At 38.4% G+C, this 25,728-nt stretch overlaps 2 protein-coding genes across 2 annotated transcripts in view; both read left to right on the forward strand.

Annotated features, from left to right (window-relative positions):
- LOC309479461 (uncharacterized protein) overlaps positions 1-25,170 on the forward strand; it is a 227,363-nt gene extending 202,193 nt beyond the window's left edge. Inside the window, exon 5 of the mRNA XM_082143628.1 lies at positions 25,071-25,170. Coding sequence (XP_081999754.1) covers positions 25,071-25,098 — 28 coding nt within the window. The 3' untranslated portion in view covers positions 25,099-25,170. The remainder of the gene's footprint in view (positions 1-25,070) is intronic.
- On the forward strand, positions 5,442-24,127 carry LOC309478985 (uncharacterized protein; the record flags this gene model as incomplete). Its single annotated transcript, XM_082142830.1, has 10 exons — positions 5,442-5,520; positions 5,715-5,927; positions 6,410-6,463; positions 6,668-6,775; positions 6,980-7,192; positions 8,794-8,888; positions 9,027-9,077; positions 13,750-14,131; positions 14,232-14,411; positions 19,396-24,127. The coding sequence occupies 10 exons, from the start codon at positions 5,442-5,444 to the stop codon at positions 19,491-19,493; spliced, it is 1,473 nt and encodes a 490-aa protein (XP_081998956.1). The 3' UTR covers positions 19,494-24,127.
- Positions 25,171-25,728: the final 558 nt, after the last annotated feature.

Genomic DNA, 25,728 nt, shown 5'->3' on the forward strand with positions numbered 1-25,728 from the left:
AGCTCAGGTGGTCATAACTGTAGTTCAGTAAAGTTATATATAAATATTATGTCTCCAAAGTTCCTATTGAAGCTGGACAGCTTGTCCCTGGAGGCGAAGGACCGGACAGCCGCTTGGCAGGACCACACAAAAGGTACGGAGTAAATACACATCAGAACTAACACATAATGAATCCGACTTCAATGGTAGGACTTGTATGGCACAGCATATCAGCATTACTGGGCTTGTAATGGGCTCTCGGAGCACAGGATGCTTATATTTGAAACTTTGCTAGAGATGAAGAATGTTTTTTACAATATAGAGAAGATGGTGCTCTAGAAAACATCATTGTTATATTGTCCCAGCAGCATACGACCAGCGGCGCTGGTTAGCCATCTTTTTACCACAGTATTTGCTGTAAAACCATAGAAACTAACACAATGAACCATGGTTTTACTACAACAATTATGGTTTATCTATGATTGTTGTAATAAAACCGTAACTACAAAAAACGTATGGTTACTATAGTTATGATTAACGTTACCATACTTTTACTTTAGGTTTACTGCAATATTAAACTAAGTTGAACCATGGTATGAACAAAAAAATAACAACATGGATACAGTTTTACCATAGTAAAACCATAGATCTAGTACTTTTCACAATACATATAGTTTCAAAGCCACTTTAAGGTTACAATCATAAAATATCCTTTAATCTGCCAGAAGTGACTGTGACACAACAAAGAAATGTCCATATGGAAATAGCTCTAAGATAATACAAGTCAGGACTTTAAAGTCATGTTCAGTTAAATAGACAAAATTAAGCTGTACTTCAACATTTTTTAAGGGCAATTTCGCAGATTTTTTGCATCTGCACAAACTCGCTAGATCAGAAATCCAACATGGTGGCCATTTGCAACGAGCCCATTTCTCTAGTGTTCTTGGAACATGAACTAGTGAATCATTGAGCTGTAATCTGTGCTAATAAAACAGATGTTTCTAATCAATATTTGTTGTTTGCAGAAAAAAAGACAAAAGGGAAGAACTTCCTCTGGAGAGGATGTAAGGCTGTGAAACGTTCCTTCCAAACCCTCAAATCACGGGCTCATCTATACACACCCAGCGTAGAGCCGCTAGCCGGCACAGATGGTGAGTCTCCAGTTATTACCACCCTGATTCATGGCCATTTCAGCCTGATGTTTCTGGTGTTAGTCTTCATTTTTCCTTCTCTACTCCTGTTGGCTCCTCAAATATGCATTTAAATGTTTTGTTTGTTTGTTTTGTTAAACACCATTTGAAAAACCCATATATTTATGTAGTGTATTCTGATGGTTGAGAATTCTTTCTGTTTTTCTTTTTGTTACATTTTTACTGAACTGTACTGTAAATGTGTCTTATGGTGTGACATAACAAAAACTAAGAAAAATAATACTCCTAATACAAATAGCATGAGAGATATTTATTTTCATTGTTAGACACTTATTTTCATATAGTGTTTATGTAGTGTAGGAACGGATTATGTCATGGTTGTGCCCTGGGCATGGATGTGTTTGGGTTCCTGTCATAGTTTTAACAAATATGCCTTGTATAATTTGTAAAACATTTTTTTAATTATAACATGATAACATTTTTATTGTAATTATAACAAAATATAAAATATCTTCCACTTAAAACAATAATACATGTTAAATAAAAAAAAACAAATTATAACGAATAGGCTGTAACGTTTTCCAGCTCTGGGAGAGACTGCGACACCAAACATATACTATCATACTGTATAGTACAAGGTTTAAAACATTTAAATAGACACATCAAGTAGTGTGAATGTGTGTGATTCAGTAGCTTATAGTTGAGATTAGGCTCTTGACAAGCGATTTCTGAGAGACGCACAGAGAGACGGCAGCGCGGCTGGTTGGTTTCATTCATAGCCTATAGTTTGCACTCATTCGCGTATCATATTGTACAACTTTTTTTATATTTAAATGCACATATCAAACAGTAGAAAATGTGTATGATGTAGTGTCTTAGTTGATAGTAGCTTACTCTTGAGTTGATAGCTCTGATTTCACACTGAGTTCACACTCATTTGTGTATCATATAGTGGTTTAAAAAGTTTAAATAGACACATCAAGTAGTGTGAATGTGTGTGATTCAGTAGCTTATAGTTGAGATTAGGCTCTTGTCAAAAGAAAAGTAGAAAATGTGCAGTATGTAGTATTTTCAAGTATTTTATTTGATCGGCTGTTATTGATAAAGCTCTGATTTCTGAGACGCATAAGGCAGCACGATTGATTTGTGATCATGCTGTGCTCATTTCAGTCACAGAGTTCACACTCGTTCACATCACACACTCATTATTGAGTAGTTTATTAGAGGTTTATACAGAGCTCTCAAGTTGTATCAAGAGTTTGGAGTGAGATCTGTTAGGGGACGAGCCACCCACATATTTGCAGCAGCGGCCCCTCGGCCCCACCAAATTTGCTTCATTTTTTGCTAGCAGTTCAATTTTACCTATTGTTCATAATTGACCAGCATAATATAATTCTCATACTCTGACATCACGTAAAGTAACTTTGATTTGCAGAAGATCAGAAATCAAAAGACTGAAGTTTTTTAAGATTCTTTAAATGGATATTTTATTTTTATTTTATGTATTTCTGTGCTATAGTTTATTTTTAAATGTAGTTATATTTGCATATTTGTATATTTACAGTAGGCATAATTGGTCGGGGAATCACACATGCGTATGTTCATGCACCATGAGTCAATTTACTCTTCATGTACAAAGTGTATTTAATGAAAGTGTATTTCATTCACATGATTTAAACATGCATGCATTTAAATGTCATTTACTCATGGAATAGTAATATAGATCTTAGTATTATTTTAAGTGATGTATCATAATCTATAAACAACTATTAAAGATCATTCTCTGGTTTCTCTGGCTCTCTGCACTGGCGTCTGCACAAACTCGCTAGATCAGAAATCCAACATGGCGCCCATTTGCAACGAGCCCATTTCTCTAGTGTTCTTGGAACATGAACTAGTGAATCATTGAGCTGTAATCTGTGCTAATAAAACAGATGTTTCTATCAATATTTGTTGTTTGCAGAAAAAAAGACAAAAGGGAAGAACTTCCTCTGGAGAGGATGTAAGGCTGTGAAACGTTCCTTCCAAACCCTCAAAACCAAAGTGTTTCCTCTTGAGGCTGAGCAGAAATCACGGGCTCATCTATACACACCCAGCGTAGAGCCGCTAGCCGGCACAGATGCGCTCGAGTCCGAGCCGACAGATGGTGAGTCTCCAGTTATTACCACCCTGATTCATGGCCATTTCAGCCTGATGTTTCTGGTGTTAGTCTTCATTTTTCCTTCTCTACTCCTGTTGGCTCCTCAAATATGCATTTAAATGTTTTGTTTGTTTGTTTTGTTAAACACCATTTTAAAAACCCATATATTTATGTAGTGAAGTCTGATGGTTGAGAATTCTTTCTGTTTTTCTTTTTGTTACATTTTTACTGAACTGTACTGTAAATGTGTCTTATGGTGTGACATAACAAAAATGATGGAAAAAAAAAATCTCTTAATAATAGCATGAGAAAGATTTAACTTCATTGTTTGACACTTATTGTCCAAAATGTTTTCTTATAATGAAGTATTAGGAGTTCCTTCCACTGGAACTAAGGGGCCAAGCCCAACCCCTGTAAAACAACCCCACACCATAATCCCCCCCCCCCCCAGACACGGCGTCAGCCGATTTTGCCGGGGCTTCAGCCCTGAATGTGTTTTGAAAAGTTGACTGACAAATATGAAACCGGACAATAGCCTATGTAAACCCCCGAAATCATAAGTTGCCATATTTCATCGTGCTTCGGCTTTGCTGCTGTCTCTGACTGGTGATTGTTGAAATCTGTCTCACACAGAGACGCACCTCGTGAGTGATTTCAGCCTGTCCTAGAATATCTCCAGGATTTGCGCGTAAAAGCAAACAGTCTCACAGCAATACATTTTTTTAAATAAATAACGCAGTCAGCACCGCCGCACAGTCCTCTGTCAGAAGAGATGTTGTCAGGCTATATGTCAGTAAAACTCAGAAAAACGAACTTCTTGTCGTGTCAGCCGTGTGCTTGCGGCGCGCACTCTTCAATATCACACGCAAATGTGGCGCACCCTGTATCACGCAAAAGAAACTACGAGCATGTAACGTCGTGTTCTGCCGTCAATTAAGTATTGAGATAACCAAAAGGGAGATTAAAGCTGCGTCAAAACTCTATGTCGGGGCTTTTGTATTCATTTGTAGACTACATAAATGTTACACATTTTGGCGTAGCCCTTCTCATTTTTCATTATTAATATTCTAACATTTGATCAATATTGAAAAGTCATCAAAACTGACTCATGTCATAAAAATAATAATTTTGTGACCAAAAATGTGAAAAATACATGTAGCCTAAATGATCGTTCATGAGATTCTTTTAACTATAAGCAACTCAATTTGTCTAGATCTGTAATATTATTTCCTTTGTATAATGAGCTTGTCTTTGTTTTCAATTATCTTATATTTTTATTGTGAGTGTGAACTGCTGCACAGTCGTGTAATTTAGTCAGCTTGATTAACATTATTACAATTTATCCCTATATAACACAGATGTTCTTTGCTAATTACAGAAACTATAAGCAAAATTCTTTAGTATAAATATATATTTTTAAAATGTATATATATATTTGTATGCTCCTCGAATGTGTTGGAGTATTTCACCAGTCATTCTCGTCATCCTCAGGTTTGTTCCTCTCTGAGATCCATGTTGAGTGGAGATGTAGAGATTCGTTGAGTCTGAGCAGCCGAGACTCGAACAGTGTCGATGTATTGGAGAGCCCAAACCAACAGGGTTTGTCCAGGTTCAACAACCTCAATCCGCACCCGACCCAGACACAGAGCCAGGATCTTCCCGGATCATTAACATCTCTGTTTTCTGAGTTTTCTGTGTCCACAGGTCAGGCTCACGGGACGAGGGCGAAGCAGAACCCAGATGATAGACGTCCGTCCACTTCATCTGAACACTCTCTCACAGGTCAGAATAGGCTTTTAATAAAGAAGTAATGGCTTAGTTTCTATTTCTATTTTCAATGGCTGATTTGTCATTGAAAATAGAAAGTTGAACCAACTAAAGTAACGGTAACACTTTATTTTGATGGTCCCTTTTGAACATTCTGTCGACTATAAGTAACTTTGCAACTACATGTCAACTTATTCTAACCCTAACCCTACCAGTCTACTAATACTCTACTAATACTCTAATGAGAGTTAGTAGACTTGTAGGTGCAATGTTACTTATAGACAACCGAATATCTTAAAGGGACCAAAATAAAGTGAAACCAAAGTAACAATTTGATGTGACCACTGACTGATTATTAATATTATAAAAAATATATAAAACAAAAACAGTTTTTGATGTGTGAAATGTTCCATCCTCAGGATCCTGGAGAACTGGTTCCACAGATTCTTCTCTGGGCTTCACGTCATCCTCAGGTTTGTCCAGGTCCAACTACCTCAAAGGGTTTCTGTGTCCTCCGCTGCCGGGTCAAGTTCCTGTCGAGCCAACAGAGACTTCAGATGGTATATTTAGTATAAATATACATTTCTAAAATGTATAAATATATATATTTGTATGGTCCTCGAATGTGTTGGAGTATTTCACCAGTCATTCTTCTCCTGGCATCACGTCATCCTCAGGTTCGTTCCTCTCTGAGGTCCATGTCAAGAGGAGATGTAGAGATTCGTTGAGTCTGAGCAGCCGAGACTCGAACAGTGTCGATGGATTGGAGAGCCCAAACCAACAGGGTTTGTCCAGGTTCAACAACCTCAATCCGCACCCGACCCAGACACAGAGCCAGGATCTTCCCGGATCATTAACATCTCTGTTTTCTGAGTTTTCTGTGTCCACAGGTCAGGCTCACGGGACGAGGGCGAAGCAGAACCCAGATGATAGACGTCCGTCCACTTCATCTGAACACTCTCTCACAGGTCAGAAAAGGCTTTTAATAAAGAAGTAATGGCTTAGTTTCTATTTCTATTTTCAATGGCTGATTTGTCATTGAAAATAGAAAGTTGAACCAACTAAAGTAACGGTAACACTTTATTTTGATGGTCCCTTTTGAACATTCTGTCGACTATAAGTAACTTTGCAACTACATGTCAACTTATTCTAACCCTAACCCTACCAGTCTACTAATACTCTACTAATACTCTAATGAGAGTTATTAGACTTGTAGGTGCAATGTTACTTATAGACAACCGAATATCTTAAAGGGACCAAAATAAAGTGAAACCAAAGTAACAATTTGATGTGACCACTGACTGATTATTAATATTATAAAAAATATATAAAACAAAAACAGTTTTTGATGTGTGAAATGTTCCATCCTCAGGATCCTGGAGAACTGGTTCCACAGATTCTTCTCTGGGCTTCACGTCATCCTTAGGTTTGTCCAGGTCCAACAACCTCGAAGGGTTTCTGTGTCCTCCACTGCCGGGTCAAGTTCCTGTCGAGCCAACAGAGACTTCAGATGGTATATTTAGTATAAATATACATTTCTAAAATGTATAAATATATATATTTGTATGGTCCTCGAATGTGTTGGAGTATTTCACCAGTCATTCTTCTCCTGGCATCACGTCATCCTCAGGTTCGTTCCTCTCTGAGGTCCATGTCAAGAGGAGATGTAGAGATTCGTTGAGTCTGAGCAGCCGAGACTCGAACAGCGTCGATGGATTGGAGAGCCCAAACCAACAGGGTTTGTCCAGGTCCGACAACCTCGAAGGGTTTCTGTGTCCTCCGCTGCTGGGTCAAGTTCCTGTCGAGCCAACAGAGACTTCAGATGGTATATTTAGTATAAATATACATTTCTAAAATGTATAAATATATATATTTGTATGGTCCTCGAATGTGTTGGAGTATTTCACCAGTCATTCTTCTCCTGGCATCACGTCATCCTCAGGTTCGTTCCTCTCTGAGGTCCATGTCAAGAGGAGATGTAGAGATTCGTTGAGTCTGAGCAGCCGAGACTCGAACAGCGTCGATGGATTGGAGAGCCCAAACCAACAGGGTTTGTCCATGTCCAACAACCTCAATCCGCACCCGACCCAGACACAGAGCCAGGATCTTCCCGGATCATTAACATCTCTGTTTTCTGAGTTTTCTGTGTCCACAGGTCAGGCTCACGGGACGAGGGCGAAGCAGAACCCAGATGATAGACGTCCGTCCACTTCATCTTGCAGAGGTCAGAATAGGCTTTTAATAAAGAAGTAATGGCTTAGTTTCTATTTCTATTTTCAATGGCTGATTTGTCATTGAAAATAGAAAGTTGAACCAACTAAAGTAACGGTAATACTTTATTTTGATGGTCCCTTTTGAACATTCTGTCGACTATAAGTAACTTTGCAACTACATGTCGACTAACTCTCATTAGAGCATTAGTAGACTCTCTGCTTAATATCTGCAAACTCTTTATTGTGATGCTCCTCCAACAGACACTCTACTGACTACAAGTAACTTTACAACTACGTGTCAACTTATTCTAACCCTAACCCTACCAGTCTACTAATACTCTACTAATACTCTAATGAGAGTTAGTAGACTTGTAGGTGCAGTGTCACTTATAGTCAACAGAATGTGTTAAAGGGACCATCAAAATAAAGTGAAACCTATTTTTTTTTAGAAATGTTTTAATTGGACGTTCATCTAAAATTTTCAGAACATACCGAGCACGTTCAAAAGTAACGTTCCCATAATGCAAAATTATAAAATAGAATGTTCCTTTAACCAAGAAAAAACATTTTTGAAACGTTGGAAAAACTGGACGTTTTGAATGTTTAGGGAACATTTAGAAATAAAGTTTTCTTAATTTAATGGGAATGTAAGCTAAACGCTCTCAATAAGGCATGAACTTGATGGCACTTGCGCTGTCTGACACACACCAGAAACACACACACAGAAAGCCGCTTCTCAGACAGCATACGATCCAGAAAATAATTCAATTTCACCACTTATTTCTCTTGAATTGTCAAATACACGCAAAATCGTCAAAATGGCTGTCGTGCCGAGCATTACAGAGTCGATTATGTCATAAATAAGACATTGCTATGCATTTAATAAAAGTCAATGCTTAATATAATATAAATATATTTTAAGATATGGCCCATATGATCTTTGCCATTACCAGAACTGAGCCACACATGTGCCAGAGTTGGCCAAATGAAGCCTGGAAATGTATGTTTTCTTTTTAATAAAAGATCAGATAAAATAAGAAAAATAACTTTATCGTTGACACGGAATCACCAGGCTCCGCCCTCGTAATCGAGATAATTGTGAAATAAAATGACTATAATTATTAAAATTGTGAATTGAAATAAGATGTTGGGACATTTATGCAGGCATTAAGCAGAAGTCAGGGGGATAGTGTGAAAAATCCCATTACTTTAGATTTGTAACATTACAGATAAGAATTTAACAGTAAAATGTAAGTTATGTCATTATATCATTGCTTAATTTGACATGTGTGTGTCTAATAGTTGTTTTCAATTGTTTTTTCTTTTCAATTCTTTTCAAATAATTATTTCTTATTCTTCTATTATTTTAACCAGTATTATCTTGTTTTCCACTCAAAGTAAGGCTTGTTTTTAGAGAATATTAAAATTATTTCCCCCATTATAATATTATTTTCTCGACCAGCACTGATATTTAGAAAAAACAAAACAAACAATGGATCTAGCAAGCTAATAATTGTCTCATATTTTTCTGTTTGTTTTTCAGAGTCCTTTGAGTCTCTCTATAATGTGGGAAAGATGATTGGATCCGGAGGATTTGGCAAGGTGTACCTGGGAACACGCAGATTTGATGGCAAAAAGGTCAATCTTACTTAATTGTACAAACATTTTGCTCTTGCAAAACACATTTAAAACAATGTACAGATGGTTTAATACTTAGTGCAATGTCAGGCGCTTGAATACTGTTACTGTTATTGAAACTGGGTTTTTGTTTTGCAGGTTGCCATCAAGCGGATGCGCAAGATAGACAACAAACGTTATCTTAATATTGTAAGTTGGCCAAAATCTGAATGTGTATTGAGTTGTTTAAGTGCAGATTACTGTAGTTAATACACCCGTAGGCAGTGTTGGGAAAGTTCACTTTCTACATGAACTAGTTCAAAGTTCAGTTGACAAATTTTAAAATGAACTAGTTCAGTTCATAGTTCATACTCAAAATTTTACTCTGAGTTCACAGTTCCAAAAATGAACTAGTTCATAGTTCTTTTTTTCCATGTTGCTGCGAGATATAATTTTTCAAAATTATTGCCACAGCCCATATAGAACCACAGACAATTATTTTATCAGTTTTAACACTGAAGCTATGCGTCAGATTTTTCCCATCCTCACCGACCTTGTCATAAAACTTGTTTAAATGATCATACGACGCCTCCTTGCTGATTTTCGTTTTGATTTGTAACGTAAGTGATGAGTCATTCATGAACGATCCATTCATTGCGTTTGTCACGTGACAAATGAACGAAAGACTCAGAAGGTAAAGTAATTATTTATGTTCCCTGTAAACGATTTTTGACTGCATTATAATGATTTCTTAATTCAGAATATGATCAAGATTGCGTAGGTTTATGTGTTCTGGGAATTTGCCAGTTAATAGTATAACATTTAAAGCCCATTAAATGAATGAAATGACTCGAAAAAAGATTTGTTCATTTTGATGAACGAGATCGAACAAGAGAGTCAGTAGACACTGGTGGCTGGTGTTGCCAGATTGGGTGTTTTTTCCACTACATATTAAAGGGTTAGTTCACCCAAAAATGAAAATTCTGTCAGTAATCACTCACCCTCATGTTGTTCCAACCCCGTAAGACTTTCATTCATCTTCGGAACACAAATTAAGATATTTTTGATGAAATCTGAGAGCTGGCTCACTCATCCATAGGCTTCTATGGGATCGAAACTTGTCAGCCCAGAAAAGTTAAAATATTCCACATGACTACAGTTGCTCAACCACAAGCTTATCAAGCGACGAGAATACTTTTTGCGCGCAAAAAAACAAAAATAACGACTTTATTCAAGTATTAATTTTCGTCTGTGTGGGCCTGAATTAATTCACGTAGTGTAACAGCGCAGCGCATCTGGGTTGTACGTCACACGTAGGCTCACTATTGGCCGATGCTGGTCATGTGTGTGATGCGTGTGACGTACAACACAGACGCCCTGCGCTGTTACACTACGTGAATTCATTCAGGCCCACACAGACGAAAATTAATACTTGAATTAAAGCTGCAAGCAGCGATGAAAGGGCCCTCGCACCCGTGCCATCGTCACTCGTTGGCTTTAGGAAGACAGAGCATGGTTGGGCAATGTGCATTTAAGGAGGTATACAGTATATAGTAGTTGCTAGCATGTTTAGTATGTTTTTAGCATGCTTAGTACACAATAGGTATGTGGTTAGTACTGCATTACTGTGTTAACCAGTTCAGTTTCTGTTGGCAGTAGGTGGGGTTATATATCTGAATATTGCTTTGTAGATGTGTTCAGTGCAGGACTTTTATCAAGTATGTGAAGTTTGGGGCAGATTGGATATTGTATGTTTGAGTTACAGCAAATTCATATTTAATTGTAGTAATAGTATGGTTTAGTACTTATAGTGTTTACTAGTATGTTTTAGCATGTTTCTAGTATGTTGGTAGGATGTTAAGCACCTACTGGCATTTTTTTTTATATGTTATTAGGAGTCCACAACAGTGTTTAACATGTCACTTCCTGTTGCCAGCAGGTGGCGCATTGACTGTAACTGAATATGAGCATTGTCATGTGTTCAAGACAGAACGCTTATCAAAAGTGTGAAGTTTGGCGCAGATTGGACATTGCCTTCTTGAGTAACAACAACATCCTGTTTCATTATATTAGCATGCTTTAGCACTTAGCTTAGTATTGCTAGCATGTTTTAACATGTTTCTAGCATGTTTAGAAGTCAATGGTATTTTTAACATGTTGCTAGAACGGCATCAACGTGTTAAACATGACACTTCCTGTTACCAGTAGGTGGCACTATTACTATAACTGAATATTCTCATGTAGATGTGTTCAGGCCATGACTCTTATCAAACGTGTGAAGTTTGGGGCAGACTGGACATTCCGTGCCTGTGTTACAGCAAATTCCTATTTAATTGCAGTATTAGCATGCTTTAGCACTAAGCTAAGTGTTTGCTAGCATTTTTTAACATGTTTCTAGTATGTTGTTAGCATGTTTAGCACATGCTGGAACTTTTTTATATGTTATTAGGAGTCCACAACAGTGTTTAACATGTCACTTCCTGTTGCCAGCAGGTGGCGCTATGACTGTAACTGAATATGAGCATGGTCATGTGTTCAGGACAGAACGCTTATCAAAAGAGTGAAGTTTGGCGCAGATTGGACATTGCCTTCTTGAGTAACAACAACATCCTGTTTCATTGAATTAACATGCTTTAGCACTTAGCTAAGTTTTGCTAGCATGTTTTAACATGTTTCTAGCATGTTTAGAAGTCAATGGCATTTTTAACATGTTGCTAGAACGGCATCAACGTGTTAAACATGACACTTCCTGTTACCAGTAGGTGGCGCTATTACTATAACTGAATATTCTCATGTAGATGTGTTCAGGCCATGACTCTTATCAAACGTGTGACGTTTGGGGCAGACTGGACATTCCGTGCCTGTGTTTCAGCAAATTCCTATTTAATTGCAGTATTAGCATGCTTAAGCACTAAGCTAAGTGTTTGCTAGCATGTTTTAACATGTTTCTAGTATGTTGTTAGCATGTTTAGCACATGCTGGAACTTTTTTATATGTTATTAGGAGTCCACAACAGTGTTTAACATGTCACTTCCTGTTGCCAGCAGGTGGCGCTATGACTGTAACTGAATATGAGCATGGTCATGTGTCCAGGACAGAACGCTTATCAAAAGTGTGAAGTTTGGCGCAGATTGGACATTGCCTTCTTGAGTAACAACAACATCCTGTTTCATTGAATTAGCATGCTTTAGCACTTAGCTAAGTATTGCTAGCATGTTTTAACATGTTTCTAGCATGTTTAGAAGTCAATGGCATTTTTAACATGTTGCTAGAATGGCATCAACGTGTTAAACATGACACTTCCTGTTACCAGTAGGTGGCGCTATTACTATAACTGAATATTCTCATGTAGATGTGTTCAGGACAGAACGATTATCAAAAGTGTGAAGTTTGGGGCAGATTGGACATTCCATGCCTGAGTTACAGCAAATTCCTATTTAATTGCAAAAATAGCATGCTTTAGCACTTAGCTAAGAGTTTGCTAGCATGTTTTAGCATGCTTCTAGTATGTTGTTAGCATGTTTAGCACTTGCTGGCACTTTTTTATATGTTATTAGGAGTCCATAACAGTGTTAAACATGTCACTTCCTGTTGCCAGCAGGTGGCGCTATGACTATAACTGAATATGAGCATGGTCATGTGTTCAGGACAGAACGCTTATCAAACGTGTGAAGTTCGGGGCAGATTGGACATTCCATGCCTGAGTTACAGCAACTTCCTGTTTCATGGCGAAACATCGAAATTTGTCAGGCCGCCGAGGACCCGCCCTTCGACGAAAACTCAAGATCTTCGCAATTTAACGTCGCAAAGGCCTTAAGATTACACTCACCAAATTTGAAGATGATCAGATTAAAACTGTAGGAGGAGTTCGTTAAAGTACGAGGCATGAAAATGGCAAAAACTGCACAAAAATCTGAGAGGAAGTTCAAAATGGCTGACTTCCTGTTGTGTTTAGGGCTATGCTCCAAGAGACTTTTTTGTAGGTATTAGGTGATTACATGTATGTACCGAATTTCGTGCACGTACGTGGAACGTTGCGGGAGGCGCACTCCGTTGAACTTTTATAGGTGGCGCTATCGAGCCATTTTGCCCCGTCCAATTCTGAAACCTATATCAGATGTAAATTTTCGCCAGTTCTGACGCGTGTGCAAAGTTTTGTGAGTTTTCGAGCATGTTTAGGCCCTCAAAAATGCAATTAAATGCGGAGAATAATAATAATAATAAACAGAGCAATTCCAAGAGGGTCCTCACACCATCGGTGCTCGGGCCCTAATAAAGTCGTTATTTTTGTTGTTGTTTTTTTGCGCACAAGTATTCTCGTCGCTTGATAAACTTATGGTTGAGCTACTGTAGTCACTTGGACTATTTTCGCGATGTCTTTACTAACTTTCTGGGTTTGCAAGTTTCAATCCCATAGAAGCCTATGGAGCAGTGATCCAGCTCTCAGATTTAATCAAAAATATCTTAATTTGTGCTCCGAAGATGAACGAAAGTCTTACGGGGTTGGAACAACATGAAGGTGAGTGATTACTGACAGAATTTTCATTTTTGGGTGAACTAACCCTTTAAGGCCAGTTTACGGTGTGTTTTAGCCGGGTTTTCGCCTGGAAGGCTCTATAGAAATCTGGCACTCTATTGAACGAAGTTAAACTGAGAGAGCGTGGCGTTCACAGACACCAGAATGAACGAGTTCAATGAACGCGTTCAGGCACAACACTGCCCGTAGGAAGCATTAGGTGTAAATGTGATCAACAAATAAGCCTAGAGGCACCAAAATAACTTTTGAACGGATCTAAAAAGATCAAAGAAAAGTACATTTCAAAATGATATGTTTTCTTCAGATTTTTACCCAGCTAACCTTCTATCTGCTACTTCTCTCTAGCCTGGGAATCCCGAACCTCTCGTTACAGAAGTGGCGCTGCTGATGATGATGAGGCGAGAACCCATAAGCCCCTTCGTCATACAGCTATACGAGTGGTTTGAAGATCCTAGAGATTTCACTCTGGTTATGGAGTATCCCAAACCCTACGAGAACTTGCTGGACCTCATCACTCGTTTTCATCATTTGTCTGAAGCAACAGCACGGGTCATCATGAGACAGGCTGTGCTGGCAGTGCAACACTGCATCCATCGTGGCGTTTTTCATAATGACATTCATGTGCAGAATTTTCTGTTGAAGAAACCCCCGCTACAGCTCAAGCTGATAGACTTTGGATCCGGTCAGCTGTTTAGTAGCGATGGCTACGACAGCAAAATATACATGGGTGAGCATTCTGGGAGTGTGGAAACCTGAATGTAGTGACTTACTAATTATTTGATGCTTTAAAAAAAAAGCTCAACAATGTGCAAATGTCTTTCTTACAGGAATGGAAGATTACTGCCCACCTGAAGTCTTGACAGAGCCTCGATTCCACGCCGTCCCAGCAAATGTCTGGTCTCTAGGAGTGTTGCTGTACGAGATGGTGAACGGATGTTCTCCTTTTCGTGATAGACCGGAAATCAAACGAGCCAAAGTTACATTTCAGAACCCAAAATTATCCAAAGGTGAGTGAATAATATTGATAACATTGATAAACACACACATAAAGCAAAGGCTATGTACAGAAACAGTTAAAGGTGAAGTATGTAAGATGTTTTATATATAGCTCAACGTATAGCGAGAGTTTGGGGCGAGAGCCGTGGGAAAAGAAATGCAGCTTTAGTGACAGAAGTGAAAGCCAAAATTCACTGCATTTATTCCTTCAAAGATTAAACAGCTCATGAACACGTCAAAGTGAACAGAGCATTGTGATGCGCAAAGGCACATTTTCATAAAGACAAGCGCAACACAGCTGAAATTATTACTAATATGTTGGACCTGAAACATGCCTTCACATGAACCAGTAAGAGCTGCGTTTGTGATGTTTGAGTCGGGGAAGACGCGATGCACGGAAGAAGGGGCCTTTGCAAGAAAATATGTAATATATGTAAAAAATATATATTTTTGAAAATATGCTTTATTTTGTCATTTATTCCACTCGCTGCCACTAGTCTCGCAGAAACGACATACTTCACTTTTAAACTAACGATAAGGAACATTTTACAGTATATTAATCATGTTTTAGATGCTGTTTTCAAAAATGCCAGGTCACATGCTCATGACTAACCAGCTCTCTCCTTATTGTACAGAATGCAGGGATCTGATTAGCCAGTGTCTAGCCAGGGATCCAACTAAACGCCCGACGTTAGAGCACATGTTACAACATCAATGGATTAGAAATGGTCTACAGTAGATTGGAGAAGTTCAGGAGATTCACTCCATCAGTTTCAGGTGTGAGGAAGTGTAACAGGCAGAGGTAGGATTATTATATGTTGTCTTAAAGCAACACTATGTAACTTTTCAACCTTCATAATATATTTCCAAGATCCTTGTGATGGTACATCGACTTACAATAGGTTGAATGACACGTCTGCCATAGCCTGACAGGGTCTGTATCGCTTTTACTGGCACTATGTAACTTCGGGGTTCGGGTAGTAACCAGAGCACAAAAAGAACTACAAAATTCGACTGCTTTACGGCATACGTCACTTCCCCCACCACTTCGTCAAATTTGGACGTGAGAGGCCAACCAGCGTTTGTTTTCGGCTTTCGTGCGTATGTTTTTGTCATGGAGGCTGTTTACACCTGGCCACTTCATGCGTTTTCTCAGATCGGATAGCTATCCGATCGTGAAAAGTCCAGGTTTAAATGCCCTCCGAAACGCATTTGAGACGGATTTGAATCCGATCCCTCAAACCACTTCTGAGATCTGAGACGCATTCCAGACGAAACTGGACAAGTGTAAATGCATATGGTTGTTGAAACCACATATGTAAATTGTACTCCTCCCAAAAATGCTTAAAAAAAAAACATAATAAAGCCAACGTGCAAACTATCGCAAATCAAAGTGAAAGTAAGTCGCAGACACTTAACACACAATCTTCATCATTAAAAGTAAAGAAATGAAATGATCTTACCAGGGCTGTTACTGCTCTCTCTTATTGCGGTGACGTGCACTCCATTAAATCTGCATATAGCGCGAGAATTGAAGATCGAATTTAAATCCGTTTCGCAAAAATACATTTATGTGACCAGGTGTAAATGGAATCGTTTTGATAAATCAGATAGCTATGCCTCACGAATTAGTTTGCCAGCTGAACTCAGGTGTTGTGAGGTGTATTTATCACGTAGTCCTGAGGGATATCAGACAACGCCGTTTGATGTTGATTCCTGCGATTATCATGAGAACAGCTTTCAATATCTCACATAATTATCAGGACATAAATAAGCCTAACGTAGAGGTTGTAAATAGTGTAAACGAGCACAATTTGCAAACTATTATGATAAATTGCAATAATCATGTCTAATGACATCATAACGGCCAATGTTATGAAATAATGCGACGTACATTTAACTTAATTGATGTTATATGGCATTTTGTAATGTTTACATTCCAATAAAAACAACACATTAAATTATACAGTAGGCCTAGACTATAGACTATTTACTTGTGATTTAACTGCAATCATGAAAAAACGTTATAATATATTTACAACAGTGCAAGTATTCCACAGCGACTCTAGGGGTCGCTGTTTGACAAAAACACAATTTCTACTTAATGTGGCTTTAAATTCTGGATTATTTGTAGTGAGATTTTCAAATGTGTGTTCATTGTAATGTTCTTGTTATAGTCAAGTCACCTTCATTTATATAGCGCTTGATACTATACAGATTGTTTTAAAGCGGCTTCACTGTAGTAAACAGGAGAATAACAGAATCAGTGAACCAAGCAGAATTCAATTCTGTTCTAGCTCTAAAAAATCATTCATGAGTGACTTGTTCATATCATCTTTGTATTGGATAGGAAATAACATACTTGCTGAGAGCTCTGAGCTCAAGACTGTGACAATCACGAGGCTGGATGCAAATGCAAGTAAAATGCTTTATTAAGTAAAGGAACAGATGCAGGATACTCCTCTGGCACAAACAAACGATTCGGTGGGCAATCGGGCGGAGGTGTTACCCCTTCTAAGGCAGACAAGACCTTCAATTCGATCTCCCATCTGAGTGTGGAGACAATTAGGGTCTCGGGTAAAATGCACTAAATGAACTGATTAGTGTCAAAAACATTGATTAATTCAAGAAAGAAACAAGTTGCTGAAATCAATCTGTAATGCTATAATAATCTGTTTGGAATATGTGATTGTGTATTGTCAACAATAAGCAGAAACATTCTGCATTTCCATTTTGTAGTGTGGATCATTCATTTAAACATTTATCCTCATTCTCATGTTTAAGAATCTGTTATCTGCTTGACAAATAATGTATGCTACTGCCCACTAACATGCTTTTAAAGCTATTGTTATTCAATGTGTGAAATTTTCCATCCTCAGACCGCTCCAGATCCAGGAGAGCTGCTTTCTCTAAGAGGACGGTGGAGGTTTCGAGACCCAGGTCTGATGACCGTGATCAGGATCCGCACCCGACCCAGACATAGAGCCAGGATCTTCCCGGATCTTTAACATCTCTGTCTTCTGAGTTTTCTGTGTCCACAGGTCAGGCTCACGGGACGAGGGCGAAGCAGAACCCAGATGATGGACGTCCGTCCACTTCATCTGAACACTCTCGCAGAGGTCAGAATAGGCTTTTAATAAAGAAGGAATGGCTTAGTTTCTATTTCTATTTTCAATGGCTGATTTGTCATTGAAAATAGAAAGTTGAACCAACTAAAGTAACGGTAACACTTTATTTTCAACTATTAATACAACTACTACAGATTAGCATTTCTGCCGTGTTTGCCGTGTCGGGATTATTTCACTGTCATAATGACTTGCTGTGGGGTTAATTATATTAACAGATCGTCCCAGAAGAAGCCTGGACTACATTTTTTCCGGTGAGTGAAATTCTAATATAATTTCATTTATTCATTTTATTTCGAATAATTTATTTATTATTTATAATTGCATTTAAAACTTTATTACACTCCAAGATTCAACAGACTGTGATTAGCTGTAGGCTGAAACCATGGACGTAACGTATAAAACGTCTGAAACGTTGTCATATAATGTTACGCCTGCATTTCATAATTTAGCGTAACATTTACTAACACTGACTATATTGGAAGTATTTTTTGACATGTTCTCAAAGATATGTGTAGGAAATTAGCCTGTAATTACTCAATAGACAGTACAACGAAACAAAATGAGGACTAGCTGTGATGTCCGCCACAAATTCTTAAGCTAAAATACATTTATTAACGTTACAACCTTTTGGACACTGTAGTCATTTAAGTTCTATTAATTGACAGTAGTCTGTGAAGGAGGTAACTATCTATTTGTTTATGTAAAGTTTTCCTCTAGGTGATCCAGAACATCTCAGGCTGGACCAGTGGATGCTCAATGTGAAACGACAGAATTGGACTCCTAACAAGTATTCTCGTCTGTACAGTGAACATTTCGAGAGTCATCACTTCACTACTGACTCCAGGGTACAGACACCTCGTTTCATACCTTACAAAGATTCAAGCAACATATTGGTTGAAATTGGCGAAATATTGACCATCATACATTCATTTACATTACATTACTAAATATTTGATTAGGTCACTGTTAAGGTGAAATTAGTGACACACCAGTTAAATTTAGGGTTCTCACCGATGCAAAAATCAAGCAACATGACCACTTTTTGCTAACCTTTACATTTCAGTGCTTTTAGGGCTGCACGATATTGAAGAAAAATGCGATAACTCATTACATAATGTGATATTCTATATGCGATACGATAATGCTTAAAGTGTGTAAAACTAATTTCAATTATCTTTAAAATATATTTAAAATTATATAACCTACTTGCGTTTCACATTCTTTTTTTGACAAGAAAACATCCCTACAACTTCTGAAAGTGAACATCAGTGTTTTACTGTAGCATAAGAAGTGTTATTTTAACATCAGTGTAAACCACTGGGTTTAGAGTTTTAGGTTATCCTACATTAGGTTTATTTAACAACAGAAATGGAATAATCAAATGTAAAAATAAAACACTGCTTAGTTTTCACTGTATGAATTAGATATACACTGATTCTTGTTAAAGCTACAACATTATTTTTTAAAGTTATTTTCTCTTTGTCTTTTTTTCATGACCCCAGTTATTGCAAGCTGTGGTGGTATGCATATCGCGATATATACATTTGCGATATTTCGATATATTGTGCAGCCTTACCTTTTATGCAAATACGATAAAATAAAAAAATTCTCTGTGAAATTCATGTTTGAAAAATGATTCTCCAAGCGAGACAGCGGGACACAGAATGATTCCGTTGTGACAGTTATTGCGAACAGTTACATATTCGTTTAATAGCAATAATAATTTTTAAATGTAATCTGTACATTCATACTAGTGTTAGACCGAATAATGAAACAAACGCATACATCTCTGTTATGAATAACAGCCATTTACAGCCAATATGACCAATAATGTCATATTTTGTATGCTTCCTGTAATTTTTATTAGGGAAGGACATGTCTGAAGGACACTGCTGTGCCAACCATTTTCTCTTTCTCCAAGGGCAAAGAACAACAGCCAAAAATAACACGCTTGGTAAGTATTGATGAGGTGGTAAGTGGCATCTCTATGGCCTACAGAAACCATCTCCAGGCATCACTGCAGTTTGCCAAGCTACAGAAAGATGCTTTCAGCGGCTGCTAAAAACCAATGAGGGAAGGGCTCCACAGGGAAGAGGAACAACAGCAGCCATTGTCACTCAGGTTCTTTCTGATTGTTCTGAGAAGAATCTCTTCCCACAGCTGCACACTCACATGTTTGACATGTGTGTTGAAGCTAACCATGTCCATGTTCTGGTGAAGATGGCTTCTGCGTGGTACTGCAAAGTTAGAATAAATCATATAGCAAGACGGACGACAGATAAAATGAAAGAAGGCAAGGTAGTCCACAAAAAACGTTCAAAATTAATCAATTTTTATGGAGATTAAGGGAAAGGTGGTTGGTCGTATGTATGTGTGTGTGTGTGTGTGTGTGTGTGTGTGTGTGTGTGTGTGTGTGGTTGCTGTATAGCATGTTTTTCTATGTGTATGTCAGAATGTGGCTAATTAAAACTTACTTTGTAGTTATCAGACATAGAACATGGAAAATGGTACTGAGCCTATCTCTCTTTGGACAACATTGTAAATGTTACTTGGAGCCTGCATGAACTAAGTAATGTTCAATGGGTCTCATTCATGAAACACGAGCAGAACGAACTTTTGTGTAAATCGTGTGTAAAGTAGCCTGGAAATCCACACCTAAATCTAAAAGATTAATGGTCTGGTGTCGGTCAATGAAAATCGGCCAGCTCGAGGGGCGGCACCAAGCATGCATTTGAAAATCTCATAGCACGCAATTGGATAACACTACGACCAATCACAACAATAAACCCCATACGCTTAGCTACCAGCGGAGCTAACTGGTAGATTAGACTCTTCCGGTCGGCAAAACAGCAAAAACACCCTTCTTGCAAAGGAACGATTCAAGCGCCGTCTTCTGTTCCTCTTTTGGGAAAAAGCCAAGTCTAACTCGTTCATTGTAGCGGCCAAAGCCGTTTCAAACAACTGCTATTCATCCATAGCCATCTTGCAATGTTTACTGATGACTTCGACGTCACAGCGCTGTCGTCATCTCGCCTCTGGCCCGGCTATATCAGATAACCCGATGTGATTGGTGCAGCTCAGATCGAGGGGCATATTTAATGAGCTCCATTGCTCGACACCAGAGTAACTCACTGAGCAAATTCAGCTTGTGCTCTCGCGAGAACTCTGGTTTACCAGGGTATGTGTAAAGTGGTTCTGGCGTAAATTTTCGGATTCATTAAAGGAGAACCGGATCGGTGCTTGCAACGCGGAGCTGTTACAGTTAATGCCCAGAGCTCCCATTCAGCTAAAACGGCAGTTTTTCAACATGAACAGGGCCCTTACATGACAACAAGATGCGTTTAGCAACTTAGCCATTGTTTAAACTCACCTAAATAGTGTTTTAGACGGCTAGCTGTAGTCTCGCGCTGAAGTCCCGTGGGAACTCAGTAGTAGCCGGAACACGACGCTCCTCCCACCTGCACTATGTGCGCAATTTTTTCCCCCAAACCACTTCAGCGGAAATCCCGCCCTGCAGCTGATTTAATTGGTTTAGGTTACAGTGACGATTGACATGACCAATGAAAACCTTAGAATCAGCTGCAGGGCGGGATTTCCGCTGAAGTGGTTTGGGAAAAAAAAAAATCACGCGCACTTTTTCCGGCTACAACTGAGTTCCCACGGGACTTCAGCGCGAGACTACAGCTAGCCGTCTAAAACACTATTTAGGTGAGTTTAAACAATGGCTAAGTTGCTAAACGCATCTTGTTGTCATGTAAGGGCCCTGTTCATGTTGGACAGACATTTTAATTGCATTTTGTGTCTGTTAAGAGGCACAAAGACACTCTTTAGGTTTATGCCCCCAAAACTGCCGTTTTAGCTGAATGGGAGCTCTGGGCATTAACTGTAACAGCTCCGCGTTGCAAGCACCGATCCGGTTCGTTTTTTTTTCTATAGACAGTACTCACAAAGGTAAAACGATCAAGATTAACTTAAAAATTCACCGAAGTTCTCCTTTAATGAATCCGAAAATTTACGCCAGAACCACTTTACACATACCCTGGTAAACCAGACTTCTCGCGAGAGCACAAGCTGAATTTGCTCAGTGAGTTACTCTGGTGTCGAGCAATGGAGCTCATTAAATATGCCCCTCGATCTGAGCTGCACCAATCACATCGGGTTATCTGATATAGGCGGGCCAGAGGCGAGATGACGACAGCGCTGTGACGTCGAAGTCATCAGTAAACATTGCAAGATGGCTATGGATGAATAGCAGTTGTTTGAAACGGCTTTGGCCGCTACAATGAACGAGTTAGACTTGGCTTTTTCCCAAAAGAGGAACAGAAGACGGCGCTTGAATTGTTCCTTTGCAAGAAGGGTGTTTTTGCTGTTTTGCCGACCGGAAGAGTCTAATCTACCAGTTAGCTCCGCTGGTAGCTAAGCGTATGGGGTTTATTGTTGTGATTGGTCGTAGTGTTATCCAATTGCGTGCTGTGAGATTTTCAAATGCATGCTTGGTGCCGCCCCTCGAGCTGGCCGATTTTCATTGACCGACACCAGACCATTAATCTCCTTTAAATTAATGAATTTAAACATTTATTTTCCAAATTTTAGTTGGTACGAAAGAAATCTCCACCTGCTCCCAGCCACGCGTAAATAGTGCGTTTAACATCCAAACGTTTTGCTCATTAATAAGGCTGCATTTTAATTCACCTTAATCGGGTATATATTTACACGCCATTTTGAAAAAAATTCATTAACACACACACATTTCACTATCACATCTGACGTTTACGAAGTATTTGTGAATCAGGAGAAGAGTTTTCGGGAAGGTCTCTTTACGCGCAAATCACTCACATATTTACTCGTATATTTACGAATGTTTCATGAATGAGACCCAATGTCTGCTTTAAAAGAAGTACGTACATACATGTATTGTCTCAAATTAACCTCAATGTCAGATGTACCTTACTGCGAACCCCACCAATTCCCAGGATGATTTTCAGTTGGAGTCTGCATGAACGGGGCCCAACTCTTACAAATCACATGCTGCGATGCTACAGTAACATGCAATATTGACACAGTTGTAAGTTATACCATAGAGCCTTTATACATCGTGCCTTCCTTAACCCACACATATACCGCTGATTAAACTTAGATTTTGTATGGGCTTTCCCATGTCACATTAAGGACTGTTCAATAAGGTGATATTGATCTGTTTGACATTTATATCTATATGTGATACAACCTCCCTGGTCAATATTTATGTAGATAGTTTCTGGAATTCTGTGTCAAAGTCAAGGATCAGGTCATGACATATTTACAAAAAATGTATATATTTTTAAAAAAGTATTCTCTCATGTTAAGTTGTTAGCTTCAAAAAGTTAAAGGACAAGTTCGGTATTTTACACTTAAAGCCCTGTTTTCAGATCGTTTCTGATGAAATACAATGGTTAAGATTGAAATTTGGACAAATGCTGCTGGGCCGAGAATTTTCGGTTTCTGTGGTAGCACCCCCCCACCTCCACAATGGTTGCATAGGTGCACTGGAATAATCCTTCCTAAAATGCATTAAACTTTCGTTTACAAAGACGTGAAACTCACCGAGTGGTCAGGGGTGTTCACTGATATGCTCACACAAAAATCGCTGCAAAAGATGCTTTCCAACAGGTTTTATCGTAGTTTTTCATCCAATACAAGTCAATGGAGTTGGACAAAAACTACGATAAAACCTGTTGGAAAGCATCTTTTGCAGCGATTTTTGTGTGAGCATATCAGTGAACACCCCTGACCACTCGGTGAGTTTCACGTCTTTGTAAACGAAAGTTTAATGCATTTTAGGAAGGATTGTTCCAGTGCACCTATGCAACCATTGTGGAGGTGGGGGGGTGCTACCACAGAAACCGAAAATTCTCGGGCCAGCAGCATTTGTCCAAATTTCAATCTTAACCATTGTATTTCATCAGAAACGATCTGAAAACAGGGCTTTAAGTGTAAAATACCGAACTTGTCCTTTAACATCCATGGTTAGTTTGGTTTTATATTATATAGCGTTATTGAAGTGTTACAGTAATACATTAATACAGTATTTTAAGTTATGTTATAAAAAAATTGCTTTAAATCTCATTTTTATTTATATTGATTCTCATGTGATTTTTTTTTTTCCTGATTGCTGTTTTCTATTACAGTTGGGCAAAATGTTAATATTTAAGGTTGTTCTTATCCCTCAGTTTTAACAAAATGATATATTGCTTTTCCAGTGTTGTACCAGTGGTATGTTTTCTATTTGTTCCATGTCTTGTACCTGTCGTTTTGTATTGTCTCGTATGTTTGTCCCGTGTTATATGTTCTCACTCATGGCCTGCACCTTGGCGTGGTGAGTGGGCTTTTAACCAAGACAGGCCATACTGAATGTATTGTACCAGTATTTTTTAACCTTGTCATCTTTCTCTCATGTAGGGTGTGTGACGTCCCTTGATTTTTGTGTGTCAGTAACAGATTTGTTGATTTTTAAAGTTGGTAGATATTTTTTCATTCAGAATTTGAGTTTTTTGTTTCTTAGCGTCTTGTATAAGGAGAAGCATGAGATCTAGAGAACATTTGTTTAAATGTTGTGTGTTGTTATGATTTTTTATGTGATGCAGCAGCAAAATTTTGAGCCCAAGACAAATTTCTAATCAGAGTGATTCTCAAAATTTTCAAACAATAATAAAATAATTATATATGCTGTTTATTTATGCTCTTTGTCCATTTTTAAAGACATTGTTCAATTTTTATTTTAGATTAAATCCTGCAATTTACAGGATTTGTTTGTTCTTTGTGCTCTTGCAAGATAGCCACACCAGCCAGTAAAGTTCCAGGGTTTCCATTGTGACAGCATGCAGTTTACGTCATTTACGTGTTAAAGGGATAGTTCACTTTGAAATACATTTTTGGTATGTTTTAGCTTACCTCAAGGGCATCCAAGATGTAGGTGTCTTTTTTTCCGCAGTAGTTTCAATTTTTATATTTTTAGGTCAAACCGTTCTTGTCTGTCAGTCATATAATGCAGGTCCATGGTCACTGTCTCAAAGAGCATGCACAGAGTCCAAATTAAAACAATTCCCCGTCGTCCAAATTAAACAATTCCCCATCGTAAGTACACATTGATGGCCTAAGACACGAAACGAGCGGTTTGTGTGAGAAAACGAACAGTATTTATATCGTTTTACCTCTTATACAAAGCCATGTCCAAGTGATCTGATCTGACGTGTACGCAGACTGGTGCATAGATATATACACTAGATGTCGCCTTGTCTACGGCAGTTCATTGGAACGAATGTCTTTAAGGCGACATCTAGTATATGTATATATCTATGCACCAGTCTGCGTACACGTCAGATCAGATCACTCGGACATGGCTGTGTATAAGTGGTAAAAACGATATAAATACTGTTCGTTTTCTCACACAAACCGCTCGTTTCGTGTCTTAGGCCATCAATGTGTACTTACGATGGGGAATTGTTTAATTTGGACGACGGGGAATTGTTTTAATTTGGACTCTGTGCATGCTCTTTGAGACAGTGACCATGGACCTGCATTATATGACTGACAGACAAGAACGGTTTGACCTAAAAATATAAAAATTGAAACTACTGCGGAAAAAAAGATACTTACATCTTGGATGCCCTTGAGGTAAGCTAAAACATACCAAAAATTAATTTCAAAGTGAACTATCCCTTTAACACGCCATTTATGCGTTAACACGTAATTTACGTGTTAACACGTATTTACGTGTTAACGCATAAATGACGCGTTAACACGTACATACGTGTTTACTAAGGGTGTCACGATTCTCCAAATCCTCGATTCGATTACATTTTCGATTCTAAAGTCAAGGTTCGATTCGATTCTCGATTAAAAAAAACTTTTTTTTTTTAAAGCACAAGCTATGCCATTTTTAGACTTTTATGCAATATAATAATATCTGACCTTTGTTCGCAATGTACCACACACTACATTGTCAAATTTAAAACGTTTATTAACAACATAATGTAACAATAACTTACAGTATATCTTCAGTCAATTGGAAACTTAAACAATAAAACCTATTACCTATTATAGTCCTGGGGCTCCCTGGACTCCTCAGAGCAGTCACAGGCGAATAGCACGGCGTTTTAAATTGGGTTCCCACAGTGTTTGCAACGCAGTACGAGAGAACGCTCTCGTAAGGGAACGTACT

The sequence above is a fragment of the Leuciscus leuciscus genome (assembly GCF_965113295.1).
Source record: "Leuciscus leuciscus genome assembly, chromosome: 17".
NCBI classification, from domain to species: Eukaryota; Metazoa; Chordata; class Actinopteri; order Cypriniformes; family Leuciscidae; genus Leuciscus; species Leuciscus leuciscus.